Below are 15912 nucleotides of genomic sequence, written 5' to 3'. Positions count from 1 at the left end.
CTATGCACCTTGGCTGGAAATACACTGTAATTGTCTTTATCTCAAATGCCAATAAATGCCTATCATAATACAGGATAATGTAATGATTTTTCCGAAAACCTAGAGGAATATCACAGTCACACACCAAGTTATCTGGAGTGCATTCCCGATTTGCACAGCTAATGCACTTGAAATATGCTTGCATTGTATAAATATGACCTGAAATGTTATAATCATGTTTACATTAAAAAAAAAGAAAGGATTATACAGGACAATGATAACACTGATCGGAAGAGAGTGAATATCTATAATATTGTTTTCATGAAGATCTGTCCAACTTTTAAATATTTGACATATCAATTTCAAGAGGTTGTAACTGTGAACTGGCCAATATGTCCAATCCCTTTTTACAACCAGGATCAAGTTATGTCGGCATTTTGTCACTTATTTTAGATCCACCATACCATCTTATCCAGTGACTCACAACATGAAATGTTACTCCTTTTTTGATAGTTTTGAGTGATATGTATGAAAAAAAGAAAAGTAAAATAATGTCACGACTTCTGTTGAGTCAGCTTAATGATACAATGCCCTACGTCCCCTAGGCTCGAACAGCATCATATGGCTGAAGCCTGCAACATGAGATGCTAATTTACATTGCTCAAATCCAATGCTACTGCTTCATATGACACATACAAACTGGAATTTGGAGTTTGTGGATTTGAGAAGGCCGACACTTTGACAATAAATAAGGAAGTATTGCAATAATCAACAAAAAAAAAGGAAAAAAAAAAGAAAAAGAAAAAAAGAATCCGCAAACAGTTTTGGAGTGCCAATAGCAAGGAAGCAGCAATCAAAATGAACCAAACGCACCAGCCTGATGGCACGGTGCAGAATGTCATCTGCTGAGAAAGAAGTGTCCTGTTGTACGGAAGGAAGTAACCCTCCTGGAAAAGATTAAGAGATTTCTTCGTCCACTAGTGCTGTGTCCACTTGATGGTCTTCAGGTCAATGCCTTCTTGCACCATCTCCCAGAGTGGGCTGACAGAGGAAAATTTATGATATATGATAAAAAGAATCATCAACCACATGCTATGTAGAAAAAAACAGTAATATTGCATTTCAATCAACATTGATAACAATTTTTTATATGTTAATTAACACAGAAGTACTATGTAGTAACAAATAATATGGATATAAAGGAGTAATAAAGCTATTGGTCTACTGCTCAGACTTTTAGTTGTTCTATCTTGTCATGTGCAATCCCGATAGACTCTCCTCTCAATGTAAAGAGCATTTACAACGGTCCTTTAGAATAAGTACCTAGCATTGAATATTTATTTGTACTTCGCCATCTGCACTTGTATAGTTATTCCAGAAATTTGTCTTCTGCTTTCACGAATGAAACTAAGGTGATATGCTTAATTCAAATGTTACTCAAGTGTGTTGCTGGCACAAAATGTTCAGTTTCATGCAAGTCCCCAAACTAATCACTCAAAAAATACTTGGAAATACAATAGTGTAATTGAAATGCGCTTTATGAAATTCTGATTCATTCATTTAGTAGGCATGAATAAGGAGGAAAACACACGACACAAAAAGCTGATTCACTCTTGATTTTGACACATGATTGGATTATCTTTTCACTTTCCTATAAACAAACCACAAAAGTTGTAAAATGTCTTATAGTATTTGTCTCAAATTCATCCCTGCTTTGGCCACACACTGTACAAAAGACACAGCATTACTTCCATCGCTTTCTCAATGCTTTCACCGACCACTGAAGTTGGATTACTGACTTCACAGTAAATTTCTGGGAACAGTGCATTCCCATTAAAACAAACAAAATCAAAATTCCAGTCAAAACGAAACAAAAATTCAGGCCGTAACATTTTCTACTCTATGTATTTCTATTTGTTTCGTTATAACAAAATGTTGATATAAAACTGCTGGTCCAAGGACTTCGTTATAATGAGAGTCCACTGTACACGGCTCTTTCCTTTCTCATTCCAAGAATGCCACCTTTTCTCCTGATAGACAGTCAACCCTCTTGATTAAACCTCTTTAATATTATCCTAATCAAGCAGCTAGATATATCTTGATCTTGTGTGTGATACTGGAATTGCTGTCCGTGAAATTGACAAACTTTGGGGCTTTTTTTCTTCACCTCATTTCTCTGAGTTGCGTAACCTCCTTGATGCATTTCTCTGCAGTGTAGTCAACTTCTTCTTCGGTGGTAAACCTCCCAATACCAAACCTGTGAGAAGACATAACAAATACATATCAAATACTCTTGATTTAAATGTCATGTACTTTTGGCACATTATTGTTTGTTTTTTGTTTTCTCAAGTGAATGTTCTTGGCCTCTCTTAGCTCTGTGGATAACAGCGTTTGTGAAGCAAGGCATGAATCACTAATCATTTGGCAAATTGTGTCTCCTCTCATAACTTGCTGGTCCACACAATCAAAGCTAGATTAATACGCATACTCATATTTTCAGAATGACATAAAAGCATATTTTCATATCTGTTTGTGGGACTGGATTCAAGGCAACTGGACCAAAATGCTTTCTATCACTTCATTTGCCTCAGTCACTTCAGCACTTCCCATTTCTTTCCCTAAAACCACTTTTTATCCTATAAAAGTCGGATAGCATATTGCTTGAAGTCATACAATGACAATAAAAGAAAAACCAAGAAAAAAAATCATTCACTTCAGTGTTGTGTTTTCTGTATTTCCACTACATAAACCATGGTATTACAGACATGATTTCAGTGCAAAATCACAGACATTGATGACTCAAAGGTTCTGCCATCAGAGCACTGAACTGATAGAAGAGAAACAAAGTCCTGGATAGCCCTTGTCTAAGACAGACCATGGGTAGCTACTGGCTAACTTACCGAATGGAGGAATGAGCCAGGTCTTCATCAGCACCAATGGCCCTCAGGACGTAGGACGGTTCCAGGGATGCCGAGGTACAGGCACTCCCTGATGACAGGGCCACATCCTTGAGAGCCATCAGCAGGCTCTCCCCTTCCACGTAGGCAAATGAGAGATTGACGCAGCCAGGGTACGTCTCTTCCGGGTCTCCATTACGGATCACGTTCGACAGGGCAGCGTTTATCTTGTTGATCAGACGCTCAGACAGCATGCTGATTCTCTTGTGGTCATACTACGAGAGAAACATAAATTCCTTTATGACATGATACCATGCACAATAATGAATATAGAAAAAACACAAAACAAAACAGTTGCATTTCAATTCCATTCAGATGTAATGAAACAAAAATAACAATATATTATTCATCACTTCAACTATTCCCTTGCTGATCTTCCAGCTAATATTCTTGAGAAGAAGTTTACTTTCTCTCTAATAATCCTGAGTAGGTGGCTGGTTGTTTTTCTTCACACTGCTATTAGAATATGGATATACCCTTAAATCCTGCCAAGGAACTGGAATAGATGGTCTCATGGTGTATAGTAAAGGAAAGCATATATGTAAATGAGCGTACCTCCATCTCCTGCTGAGAAATCTCACACGCTGCTCCCATGCCGACCACCAGTGGGGCAGGGAGGGTTCCACTCCTCATCCCCCTCTCCTGCCCACCCCCACTCTGCAGGGGCTCCACTCGCACCCTTGGCCTGCGACGAACATAGAGGGCACCAATGCCTAATGGATAAAATCAAGAGTACCACATGTTAGATCTTCTCATATCAATGAACTTTAACTTTTCTCAAAATGTTTCTTTCACTCAGAAATCAAATGCATTTTGTATGCCATGATCAAAGAGATTATGATAAAGATAAGCACAACAGAAAGAAGTAAAAGATGGGGAAACACACCAGGTTAAAGCTTATTCACAAAAGAATGACTCTTTTTCACAATTAAAACAGTTTAATTTTTCTACTACATAAGCACAACAGAAAGAAGTAAAAGATGGGGAAACACACCAGGTTAAAGCTTATTCACAAAAGAATGACTCTTTTTCACAATTAAAACAGTTTAATTTTTCTACTACACTTCGTGTACCACATACTACCTCCCATGCAGGCTTACATGGTTTACCATTGGAGGTTGGAATCACAGCATGTGCCCTATTAATCTATTATAGACTCTGTAAGCATACACAAGAGTGCTGAAGCCAAGTTATTCATTTCTTTTGCTGTACTCTACCTTTAGGACCGTAGATCTTGTGCCCACTGATGGACATGAGGTCGATCTTCATGTCGTTGACATCCACAGGAATTTTGCCGACGGCCTGAGCAGCATCTGTGTGGAAGAAGACCTTCCGGGCGCGGCACATCTCACCTGTACAACATTTAGTCACAAAACACAACATACTCTTATCTTTATTCACATACTCTTTGAATCAAACACAAGATGGATAACAAACACACACTTCCTATGCCCTTCCTGGATGAATTCTTGCAACAGGGTTTGAGATACGATCTTAAACAAGTCAGATCTGTTACTGGGCACAAAATCTCCCTAATCATTTCCACTCAGCTACTTTGCATGAAGATGATTGTTTTTTTTTTAATATATTGCTAGGCTGTCATGATAGTTCTTCCTGGAGAAACAGTAATATATAACCCCATGAGATGATTGTATCTTTAACAGTTGTCATATGACATTTACATGTACATTGAGTGATTGTACAGTGGTTCCGAATGGAAAACTTTGAAACGATCATGTCATATAGTTGTAGCACCACCACCACCAACAACAACAAAAACTAAAGAAGGGTGTAATATATTGTATAAGCTGTTATTTTCGCGAGGGTTTAATTTTCACGAATTTCGCGAATCACAGTTAGATCACAAATTTAACAACATGCGAAAGTGCCTCCATGCACTTTGTTGATAGAGCATTAACATAAGCGTCGGCGTCAATTCGAAAAAACATCATCTCGCGAAAATGTCTGTGACATCGCCATTCACGAAAATATCTGTACGCAAAAATAACAGCGTATACAGTATAGGTATACAACATTTGCAAAGAAGTTTCATAGTCAGTAAATACTGATGATTGACACAAGTATTTGGCAAGGCATTGCATACTTCAGCTGGGATGCATCTCTCAAATAGTAGGAGCTGCTCCTATAAAAGTTCCCTTTTTTACACGAGACAGAGGACGTCACTTTTATGTCTTCAACTTAATTTCACAAGATTCTCTACACCTCCAATCATACCAAAAACGTACAAAAGCTCACAAGAGACAGGTCTCTAAGGAAGAAATAAAGTGGTTGTAACTGCTCTGGCATGGTATAGCACTTTATGGACACAGTGCTGCTGCTGCTGCTTGCTGCTGATGATGATGGTGAAGGTGATGGTGAAGGTGATGGTGATGATAATGGTGATGATGATAACGATTGCGTTGGCAATGTGGATGATGATGATGAATCATGCTAATATCCTGCACAGAGCATGAGTGTGACCCGAAAACATGCAAAAAGAAGAAAAAAACTGAAACTGCATACCCCCCCCCCCCCCTCATTCCTCGAGTATGTATCTCACCGATAGTTTTGATGGGCTGCTTCACGCCAATCTCATTGTTGACAGCCATGATGGAACACAAAATGGTGTCTGGTCTGAATGCTGCTTCCAGGTCCTGTCATATAATGAAAAGTCAAGTTTAGTACATTCACCATTCACAGAAAAATGAATGATTCTGTTCCATTATATTACATCAATACTTATCTTCTTGTTCATTGTCATTATTAGAGCATACATAGTTCAGCATTGATTAATCTGATGATTTGAGAGACTTCGTTACAAACTGCATAAATGGTCATGAGGACACCCACTTTTGTCTTAAAATAGCTCTAATGGCTCTGTTACAGCATGAAGACAGTTTGAGGTCTCTTCCAAGACACATTAAGCAATACACTGGTTAAGCATTATACTAGAATTTCATGTATACTTTTTATAATCAAGGTTGGTAATGCATGCATGCTGGGTTCCACTGGGGAGGAGCAGGGAAACTGGTTAGCCTGTCACAAGCTTCTCACAGAAAATATATTCCTGAATTTTAATTTATACTAAACCTGCCTTTTACATGTGTGACAATTAAACCAGCATGCTATTCCTAGTATAAATGTTATCATATTAAGTCAAGACAGAGTCTCTACTTCTATCTCAAATTTGCATTTTTTTTTTCATCCATATGTTTTCTCCCTTAGGAGTAAACATACAAGACACCATCTGACCAGACACAATTTGAAGCTTCACTTGCCCCATTCAGACTACGCGAAATTATGCATAGCTTCACTACCCGGTCGGTACTGTGCTTAATGTAGGTTGGGCAGTATGACTGCACAAGTCTCCAAAGCTTTCTGGCGAAACTTCCTACAAGCACTTGAGAAGTCTCTCACTTCTTGCAAAACTATGCATATTTCTACATAGCATGACCACACGTGGCTGAAACTTTGAGAAGTTTGTCACATGCTTAGCTCCATTTCATACTGAATAAGCAGACTGCTCATTATTTTGCTCTCTCTTGCACACATTTACAACTTTATAAGTATTCATGGTGGATGCATAGTTTTTGCTCTTGTAGTGCATGCCTGCTAGAGACCAAAACCATGCATAGTTTCATTTTGCTAAAATTATACAGTTTTGTCTGTTGTGCGATCATGTGCTCAAATAACAGGAAGTTTGCCGGGAAGTAAATTACACATAGCTGACCAGGGAAACTTAGTCTTGCCTTGATATCAATGATCCCATTCTCTTTCACTGGCAGGTATGTGACATCAAAACCTTCTCCCTCCAGGACGCGGCAGGAATCCAGAACACACTTGTGCTCCTGGTGAAAAAGAAATTGTATGATAAGATAGCAATCTTTCTACCACAGGCAAATTGTCTTGAGATAAATTGCATAGCTTACACCAAAACCACATACATATACAACTGGAAATCTTAAATTGTTTGTGGCCAACTACTGCACAGCAAAGCACAAAGAGCAGGAGTGTCATGGTGTGTAATGTAAGGTAGACTAATTCAGGAAGACGTAGAGAGTCACATCCAAAAGTTGAGCTGTTCAACTCTTAAGTCTACGCTTGTTAGGGAAGTAACACTTTGGAATCAATGCTTATAATGCTTATTAAGATCATTATGCTGAAAATGCTTCACAATACTGTTTGTGGTACATATTCACTATTTACATCATTTTGTTAGTAAGAAAAATATATTGGTTTTCTCATCAAAACAGTCACATGATCAATGAAATTTCAAACTATTAAAGGTCCTGTTTACCTTTGAGAACAGTGATTTTAAAAATGTCAAGATATGATATTTTATGCAATGTGTAGGTCTGTTGTACCACAAAACATCCTATCAAATAAAATGTTCACGATAAAGCCTGAAATATAAGGAGATATCTGTATTTTTCTCAATAAAACGTTAACTGTAGACGGTTTTAGTCTGGAAACATTTTATTATAACTATTGTTCACATTTTGTATATTTAATAATACTTAACATCGATTTTACCAATTTATATTTTTAGTGGTTGTTTCTATCCCTAACTCATATTTCAGAACTATTTTAAAGCACCAATGCTGGGTTTTTGTTTCCTTTGCAAATGGTAAATTATGCCTTTAAGTTCTGTGGTTGCTATGAGAGGTGAAACATTGGACAATTTTATACAAGCAGCATACTTTGAATGATCAGTGATCTTTAAGCCGCCATCCTAAATGTACATGTGCCTGAAGCTGTAGCACACACAGCTACATTCTAAATGACATTATGTTATGATGTAGAACACATCCCTTTACTTACTGTCTGGGTTGTGATAACATGCTTCTTCTTGGACTTGTAGAACCTGGCCAGTCCCTGCACATAAAAGGAAAAAAAAATCAGACACAAATAAAGAAGATGTACTTCCTCTTTACCCATTATACCATTACAAAATCATCATCAAACATTGTCACCATAATTACAAATTTTCAGTCAATGTCGGCCTACACAATAGTCATAGTACTTGGAGGCAACAACGGATCCACACCCATTTTTTTCTGAAATTTCCCTTGAGTACGAAGATCAGTCTAGACGCGAGCATAAGATGAAACGCTTAAAACACATTCAAACACAACACATGTCTCACATGCGCATAGTTTGACTCATATAGGCATTATTTACACAGTCCAAAAACATTTTCACCAGCAAAGAAGCTCATGAAGGAGTCTACACGTGTAATTATAAGGAGAATACTGATTTACCTGGAAGACATGAAGCATCTATACAATATGGCTTCTGACACAGCGAGTTTCTGTGTATATCACAGAGGTATGTACCCATTACCTGAGCTCATCTATGGACACATTTGTGATTATGATTCCTGCATGCAGATATTTCTGACTTCACTAGAAAATCAAACTTAACATCAGATTCATAGATACAGTATTTGACTCTATTGTGATCCACAGGATAACGAAACATAAATTGTTATTGGATATTTTTCTAAACATAGGTAAAATTGAATTTTCTCACCTTCACAGAGATATTGTTGGACTCTGTTGCTCCACTTGTGAAAACAATTTCTCGAGCATCCGCCCCTATCAAATCAGCAACTTGCTGTTGGTAGCACAATAGACAGAGAGGAAGACGTAGACAGACTGAATATAAGTAATAACTATGTGCGTAGAGATTGAGTTGCACATATAACATGTCACTATTAAGATCGTGTGTTACATGCCCACATGCAGCCAGAGATAAAAACATGCACATATCGTACTGGTAATGCTGCAGCTAACTACTTACATACCTATGGCACTTGCATTCTTAAAACTGGGTGGACTAAAGATTCCACTCAGATAAGTCAGCAAAGGTTGGATTAGGAGTACTCACAAGACACACATATTGACGGCTCAAGGATGAAATGGTGTATGTTTAAAAATCAAATTAAAGAGTTAATTTGTTTACACATCATAATCATATCACGAAAAAAAAACCATGTTCCAAAGTAGAAGAATTTGAAAAGTTCACAAGGTTTTTTTTTTCTTCTATTATTCATCAAATGTATCCCTCATGACACATCACGTTTGAGGTTTTCTTTAAAGGGGATGACTAGTAACTGATCAGTGGGAATCAGTGGGAATGCTGGGGGATGATTGTTCCAATCCTTGTTGGATTCATTTAGGAGTACATTATATATCTATTGTTGTGTGAAAATTATTTGCTTCAGAATGATATCATATTCAAGTAATGTGCAGCTTAACGTTTCCAGGTTAGCATGCCTGTACAGTGACGGGGCATTAAACTGCACATTACTTGAATATGAGACCGTTCTGAAGCAAATAATTTTCACACAACAATAGATATATAATGTACTCTTAAATGAATCCCACAAGAATTGGAACAATTATCCCACAGCATTCCCACTGATTCCCACTGATCAGTTACAAACTATCCCTTTCAAAATGGTCTAAACTGAATCAGACAGACCAATCACCACTCTATATAAGACATCATCCTGTGGGTAGAGACTACTGTCAAGACAAGCATATGAGAATTGAATTTAAACTACATCAATATTTATTGTTGTATCTACTTGTGAATTGTTTGGGAAGAGAAGGCATGATTACTGTTCAAATATGGCTTTCAAAAATGATGGCCGGTGAATGCAAGGCTCTGGGCTTTACAAGAATACGTCTTTTCATGTGAGACAACTCTGAAATCCATCTTAATCACCAAATCTTAACAGAACCTCTAACCAATGATGAGACTGACTGCCAGTATTCATTATCATCTCTGACTTTCAACTCCACCGACTCAATCTGACCGACCACCAGTTGGAACAATTACCTCTCTTACTTTAACCCGTTGAGGACGGACTGATTTTGCTTCGACACATATTTCCCATACACGCTTGCCCAAGCATACTCGGGCCTAGTCCTCAATGGGTTAACCATCATTTTAAACCTTTAACTCTTAACCCGTTCTATACGGGAACCTGGTGATTGTTGTAAGAAGTCTATGGGGATTTCAGAATTCAGCACGGAAGGGGTTAACTGTCTCACCTTCCTTGCAAGCTCCACTGCCTCCTCTGATTCCCAGCCATACTGGTGAGTTCTGGAGTGAGGATTGCCGTAGTATGTCACGGAGTAGGGCATCATGGCATCTAAGACTCTTGGGTCCTAGTAAGTAATCATCACAGTTATTACTTATCAAAATAACTTTACTTACTTTCGCCAGCAATCACGCTTTTGTATAAAGGGCAAGTATGTAAAGCATGTTTTACTATTTTCTGGAAAACACACTGTGATCACAATTTTTGCTGCCTGCACATACTCTGTCATATCTTTACATTTTTATTTTTTGTTCCTTCCTAGTTTAGTGCCCTAAAAATATTGTTCCCTTTGTTCTGCCATCTTGGAATTTGACAACTCAAAATTATACAGATTATGGGAAGTTGCCTTGGAGAAATACCATGTTTTTAAATCTATAATTTAGGGATTCTCACATATCCCCTTTAAACTCACAAATGTTAGGTAATTGTAACACTTCAATAAGTCAACGCAATGCATAAAACATACCTTCTTTTTTTTTCATTTCATTTCAAAATGACATTGAGTGAGGATTTGTGTGCAGGACATTGAGAAACTTGTGAGGTTATGACATCTCTACATCATCACATTTGCATACATGGTGTTATCAACCAATACAACTACTTCCTGAAAGTGAAAAATCTCAAAAATCTCGAGTATGGAGACCATTCTGCTTGTTTTATTTCAGTCTATTCACAGAAGCTAACTTGTACAAATGCAGTGGGATTGCGCTTTAACATTTACTCACCAGGGGTGTGGTGGACTGGGCATCTAGGTACAGGGCTCTTCCATCAACACTACCATCTTTTGACTGACCTGTAGAAGAACATACATATGTACATTCACATGTTAGTTATTATTGGGAAGTATAATTTGCAAAAACAAACACACACAACAAAATAATAAGTGAAATGTATGTTTCTCTGTAACATGTTACTGGGACAGAATGATAAATGATAACAAAAAGAGTACCCTGGTATGGGAAATGTTTGTATTAGTCCATCATTCATGAATGCTGAAGGCTACCATACCTTGACAAAGCATGTTGGAATCATGGCATGGCTACATTTCAGTTCAACCACAGTGAGAAGTGATCAAGAAGTAGAACATCTCCCTTGAAGTATATTACTATTTTTACCACATATGCATACATTCAAATAAAATTCAACCAAAACACCATCCATAATTTTCACTACTTGCATGACAGTAATGTATACGGCGGTTGGAACCAATATATGCGCTAAGTGATTTTGATGTAGACCCTATGCATTCAGCAATAATCTTTATTTATACGACAATAATAATTTCATTACCTACACTGCTGCAGACAAAATAAGACTGTAATCTGACAGTGTGAGGAGACTGAGACTTGTGCATATGCCCAAGTCATCAATTTAATTGACATATTGTATCATCAATGACAAGTATTGCCATTTGAGGGGTCATTTTAATGACAGTGAGATGTGAATTGCCTCCATAATCAAAACTCCATGCCATGGCCAAGCCATCTTGTCATGTCATCAGTTCAAACCCCTGCCTGCAGCTGGTGGATGTAAAATGTAGACCATTGTAGATCTACCATGCATATTTACTTGCAGACTAGTATGGTAATTTAAACATAAAAGTAAATTTAGATTGGGTCAGGTCTAGATTTCTATCTAGATCACTAGTAAATTACACTGGTATGGTAGCTCTACATGCATCAACCACCCTTTTTGAAACCGACTGCGTAGTTTTGGCACACAGAACGCTTAGTACGCACTGCACTGCGCGCACAGCACACAAAAATGTATTGGCTTTGACCGTTGCTGAGGATGTGTGGGAAAACGTGAAAATTAACTGTTCATTAATGGTTTTAATCAAGGACAAAATTTCAAATGAATATTCTAACCGAATCGTAATGTAATGTCAATGCATTTTCCAAAAAGCTTTGTACAACACAGTGTTTAATACAATTTGGTTTGTGTGTATTGTCAATACAAAAAGAGTGGTTGATCTAAATAAGGAGCGGCACGTCAGGGAGCTGAAAAGAGACCACGCAAGTTCGACGGCGATATTTTTGCACTGAAACTTCGAATTGAAAGTGGAACTACAGCATTTGATAGTGCTGGATTTTCTCAATCACATAGGTCAAGTTTTTACGTGAATTTCAGTGTTAAATATTCTTACTAAGCAAATAAAAATTAGGTGGTCGATGAGTAGTAGGTCCAACCATACAGATAGTCAGAACAGACGATGTTTATTAATAGTCAGCCATGCATGCCCATCTCCGGAAAGTCCCTAAGCTTTGCACTGTCATCAACTGCGGATGTATTTAACTAACAAAACTGCACACATCCAGAGGGACGTTATAGGTGATCAATTACACTAAGTCATGGCAGTCGATGTTCATCCATGCATAGATTCTACTAGTTGCTAGAGTAGCGAACCCAGTTAACAGTTTGCAGCAGGTTAAGGCCTTTTCAAGGGTATTTAGTAGTATTCTGGTAAAACGGGCAACAGAAATTATTATTATTTTTTTTTTTTCATTGGAAGAGGTACCAAAGGCCTCTTGACACCGCATCACAATTTTGTATGGTGGACAATTACCCTAGTCACAATAATCAATTTTATGCAGAAAATCTGCAACCACCAAGAGGACCCGGTTTGTGGCAAGGGGGGTCCAGTATGCAGCACCCCACACAAAAATGTCCCCTGATTTCTTCAAACATTAAAATTTTGCAAAAGCCAAATATTTTTTGATGGTCCAACTAGTTTTCATCTTGTTAGAACACTTTATTTAGATTCATTATCTCGATCCTTCATGATTTCATAGTTTTTCAAGATTGCATGTAAAAATATTTCATCAATTTCAACCATTTTGACATGTAAAATAGCACTATGTGCAATGTGTGTAAATCCCATAGGGGTGCCGCAAACCGGACCCATCCCTGACATTTTGGTCACTGTTGCAATCCTCAAAACTGACAAAGGTAATGAATTTTAGAATATTGAACACAGTTACACAAGGAATCCTTACCACCATGCCAGGCCTCTTAGTAAGATTTTGTATAATTACTATAAAATTACTTTAAAGATACAAACAAGGGATGATGGTGGTTGCCTGGCAACAGAACAAAATCTTAACATTTTGTTAAGAAAGTCATAGGTTATTGCCTTTTTAAAAACAGCGTGACACAGTCACAGACGGTTTAAATTAGAATTATGAAGGCCAGGCATCAGGCATCAATAATATCATGCATCATCATCCGAGTTTATATTTCATGATTCTGATATCAAAAGAAAGCTCTTCAGTTGCTCTTCAAATAAAACAATTTAGAAAAAAAATATCCGTCTACTTTTGAAGATAATTGGTTAGATATTCCTAGGCGGTGCCACAAACTGGACCCCTGGGACAAACTGCTGCCCAGACTCTATAAATTTAGTGTTTCTGGCAACCCTTGTTGACGAACATAAATACAGATATATGGGACTACACTGACTCACTGGCTACTGTCGCAGCATGTCGAATCCTTGAACATGGCGGTCCATGAGGTTTACCCACCACTTCTGTAAATAAGGGGAGAGTCTGCAAATTCCTTACAGATCGTGATGAAATTCTGGCCACTGTGGGAATCATGACGGCGGCTTCTGGTACTTCTGGTAGAGTTCTAATGTCAATTTACAGCACGTACTAGTATTTTGTTGGTGTCCACGAATTATTCTTACGAAATAACACTATTGCTTAGCCTCCAGTTCAGACGCTTGCAGACTGATGCGATGGTACTCGTTGTGTGGCGAGTCCACCTCCCTGCTTGTGACAGTACCACATGCAACAGTGCATGGTGCTTTTTGTCACAACCCATGCATGGTTAGTTAGGAGGGATCCCCCCCCCCCCCCCCACACACACACACATTTTTGTTTTGTTTTGTTTGTTTGTTTGATTGTTTGTTTGTTTTTTGAAAGCATGCATAAAACCTCTCTATTTTATGGAAAGAGTATATAGTTTAGGCCCCTATAATGTTACGGGAATGGAGAAAGTGTATAAATAAGAAAACAATCGGCAAAAGTTGGGGGGGGGGGAATCGGTTCAATGTATACTGGTAATTGGTTGAAAATATTTGATCTTTTTACAGCTTGAGTTAATTCAGTATAGGCCTATATAGCAATCTCTAAATCAGAATTCTACATCTGATTCGTGACATTGGATAGAACAATGAAAGAAAATATTACAGGACGTTTACAAGTCTTACAATGTCAAGGTATGAGTTTTCTTTAATTTGTCTCCCGCTGTAGAACAGAATTTGTGAGATATGTACAAATTTTATTTGTATAGAGGGAGACAGTGAGAAAACTCATACCTCCATCTTCAGGGGCGGATCCAGGAATTCCGTAAAGAGGGGGCGCGTTTACAAAATTAAAGGGGGGCGCACGCACCCCTCCCCACCCCATTTTTTCTTTTTATTTCTTTTGTTTCAACAAAAAATAAAGGGGGGGGGGCGTGCGCCGGTTGCGGTCCTCCCTGGATCCGCCACTGATCTTCACCCCTCTCCTTAAGGCATTATTTATCCTTTGCAGATGAAACAAAAGCCTAGCTTTAATTAGTGCTCTGAAATAGTTATGAAATGTGCTTAGGGATAGAAACAACCAAAGTAAAAAAAAAAAAGTAAACCAGTATACTCAATTTTAAGTATTCTTGAATGTACAAAGTGTGATAGTTATAATAAAAGTCTTTCCAGAATGAACCATCTATACAGTCATTGTTTAATGAGAAAAACAGTGATATCCCCTTTTATATTTTAGGCTTTATTGCGAAACGTTTATATGGTATATAGGATGTTTTGTAATACAACTGACTATACACAATCTATGCATCAATAATGTGATAACTCGAACATTTTTTTTAAATCGCTGCTGCCAATGGTAAACAGTACCCTTCACAATCTCTTGCATTCATTCAACTGTCCTTGGCAGTTTATACGGAGGAATAGCCAATTAATCGTGGCTTCTACATGAGCCAAGGCAATTATAGAACTTTTTTGATATCCTATAGGCCTATATACAAAAAAAAAGTGCGAACTGTGAAGTTTAGTTCTGAGTATTCTCCTCCTACACAAAAAGAGCTATAGGATATTGTCTTGCGTTTAGAGGCCCATAAACCAAGAGCTTGGTTAGAAAAATATTTTGGCCATATACACATCGATGGAATCATATCATAAGCAGAAACGATTATGTTTCCCCTCACCCATGCACACTCTCGCTTTCTATAATACAAATAAACACAAGTAGAGGAAAAAGAAAGGAAACAATTTTGCCTAAAGCAAAAGAAAACAAACTCATGTTAGACAATATTAATCAAAGGAGGAGGAGGAGGAGTATGAGAAGAAGAAGATGAAGAAGAAGAAGTAGAAGAAAGAAGAAGAAGAGGAGGAGGAGTAGTGGGAGCACTGAACCCGTCCACCGAATCCCACCCCTTTTACTAGCAAAACTCGTATCCGCAATGGTAAGTGTTTGATGTCGTGGATGTGAAAGTGTTGATGAAATAGAACATAGGCGAGCCTATAGTGGTGTGATGGAGTGTAGTATCTTATTACGTGGCTGTTTTTGTTATTGTTTTGTGTATGTGTGCCGCAGATCGGGCACACACTAAAATTCGTGCGCGTGTCACATGGCAAGCATCAAGGAGCCAATATCAGATTTTTGTGAATAAACCAGCGGAGGGTTGTAAGGCCGTGACGTCATCCTGGATATTTGCTTGTATGATTGTGACCAAAATCATTTAAAACTATTTTTAATCTCACTTTGATGAAATTTCTACACCATTGCCTTTTACTTTTCACCTCTTATATTAAAGTCAATTTGAAAATGGAGCATAAAGCCTCTGCTGGAAATGCTTAGCTATAGGAAC

The 15912-nt window shown here is 37.9% G+C and overlaps 1 protein-coding gene across 1 annotated transcript; it reads right to left on the bottom strand.

Annotated features, from left to right (window-relative positions):
* Positions 1-318: 318 nt before the first annotated feature.
* On the bottom strand, positions 319-13685 carry LOC139744932 (cysteine desulfurase-like). The gene is made up of 12 exons (XM_071655347.1): positions 13511-13685; positions 10773-10840; positions 9998-10114; positions 8469-8552; positions 7758-7811; positions 6686-6784; positions 5497-5590; positions 4154-4288; positions 3492-3649; positions 2880-3151; positions 2147-2236; positions 319-1020 (listed from the first exon to the last, which is right to left on the bottom strand). The coding sequence occupies exons 1-12, from the start codon at positions 13641-13643 to the stop codon at positions 957-959; spliced, it is 1368 nt and encodes a 455-aa protein (XP_071511448.1). The 5' UTR covers positions 13644-13685; the 3' UTR covers positions 319-956.
* Positions 13686-15912: the final 2227 nt, after the last annotated feature.

This window comes from Diadema antillarum, unplaced genomic scaffold (assembly GCF_040938485.1).
Source record: "Diadema antillarum isolate AM-2024a unplaced genomic scaffold, OU_Dant_1.0 seq00001221_RagTag, whole genome shotgun sequence".
In the NCBI taxonomy this organism is placed as follows: domain Eukaryota; kingdom Metazoa; phylum Echinodermata; class Echinoidea; order Diadematoida; family Diadematidae; genus Diadema; species Diadema antillarum.
Note: the sequence above shows the minus strand (reverse complement) of the source record. Positions and strands in the feature narration are given on the sequence as shown.

Bases quoted from the DNA above. Each gene is read 5' to 3' on its own strand.
- LOC139744932 (XM_071655347.1), bottom strand. From the start codon at position 13,643: ATGATTCCCACAGTGGCCAGAATTTCATCACGATCTGTAAGGAATTTG. The intron at 5,591-6,685 runs GCAAGACTAAGT...ATTATATGACAG, and splicing joins ATGGGATCATTGATATCAAG to GACCTGGAAGCAGCATTCAG. The intron at 3,152-3,491 runs GTACGCTCATTT...TTTCTCTCGTAG, and splicing joins TTTCTCAGCAGGAGATGGAG to TATGACCACAAGAGAATCAG.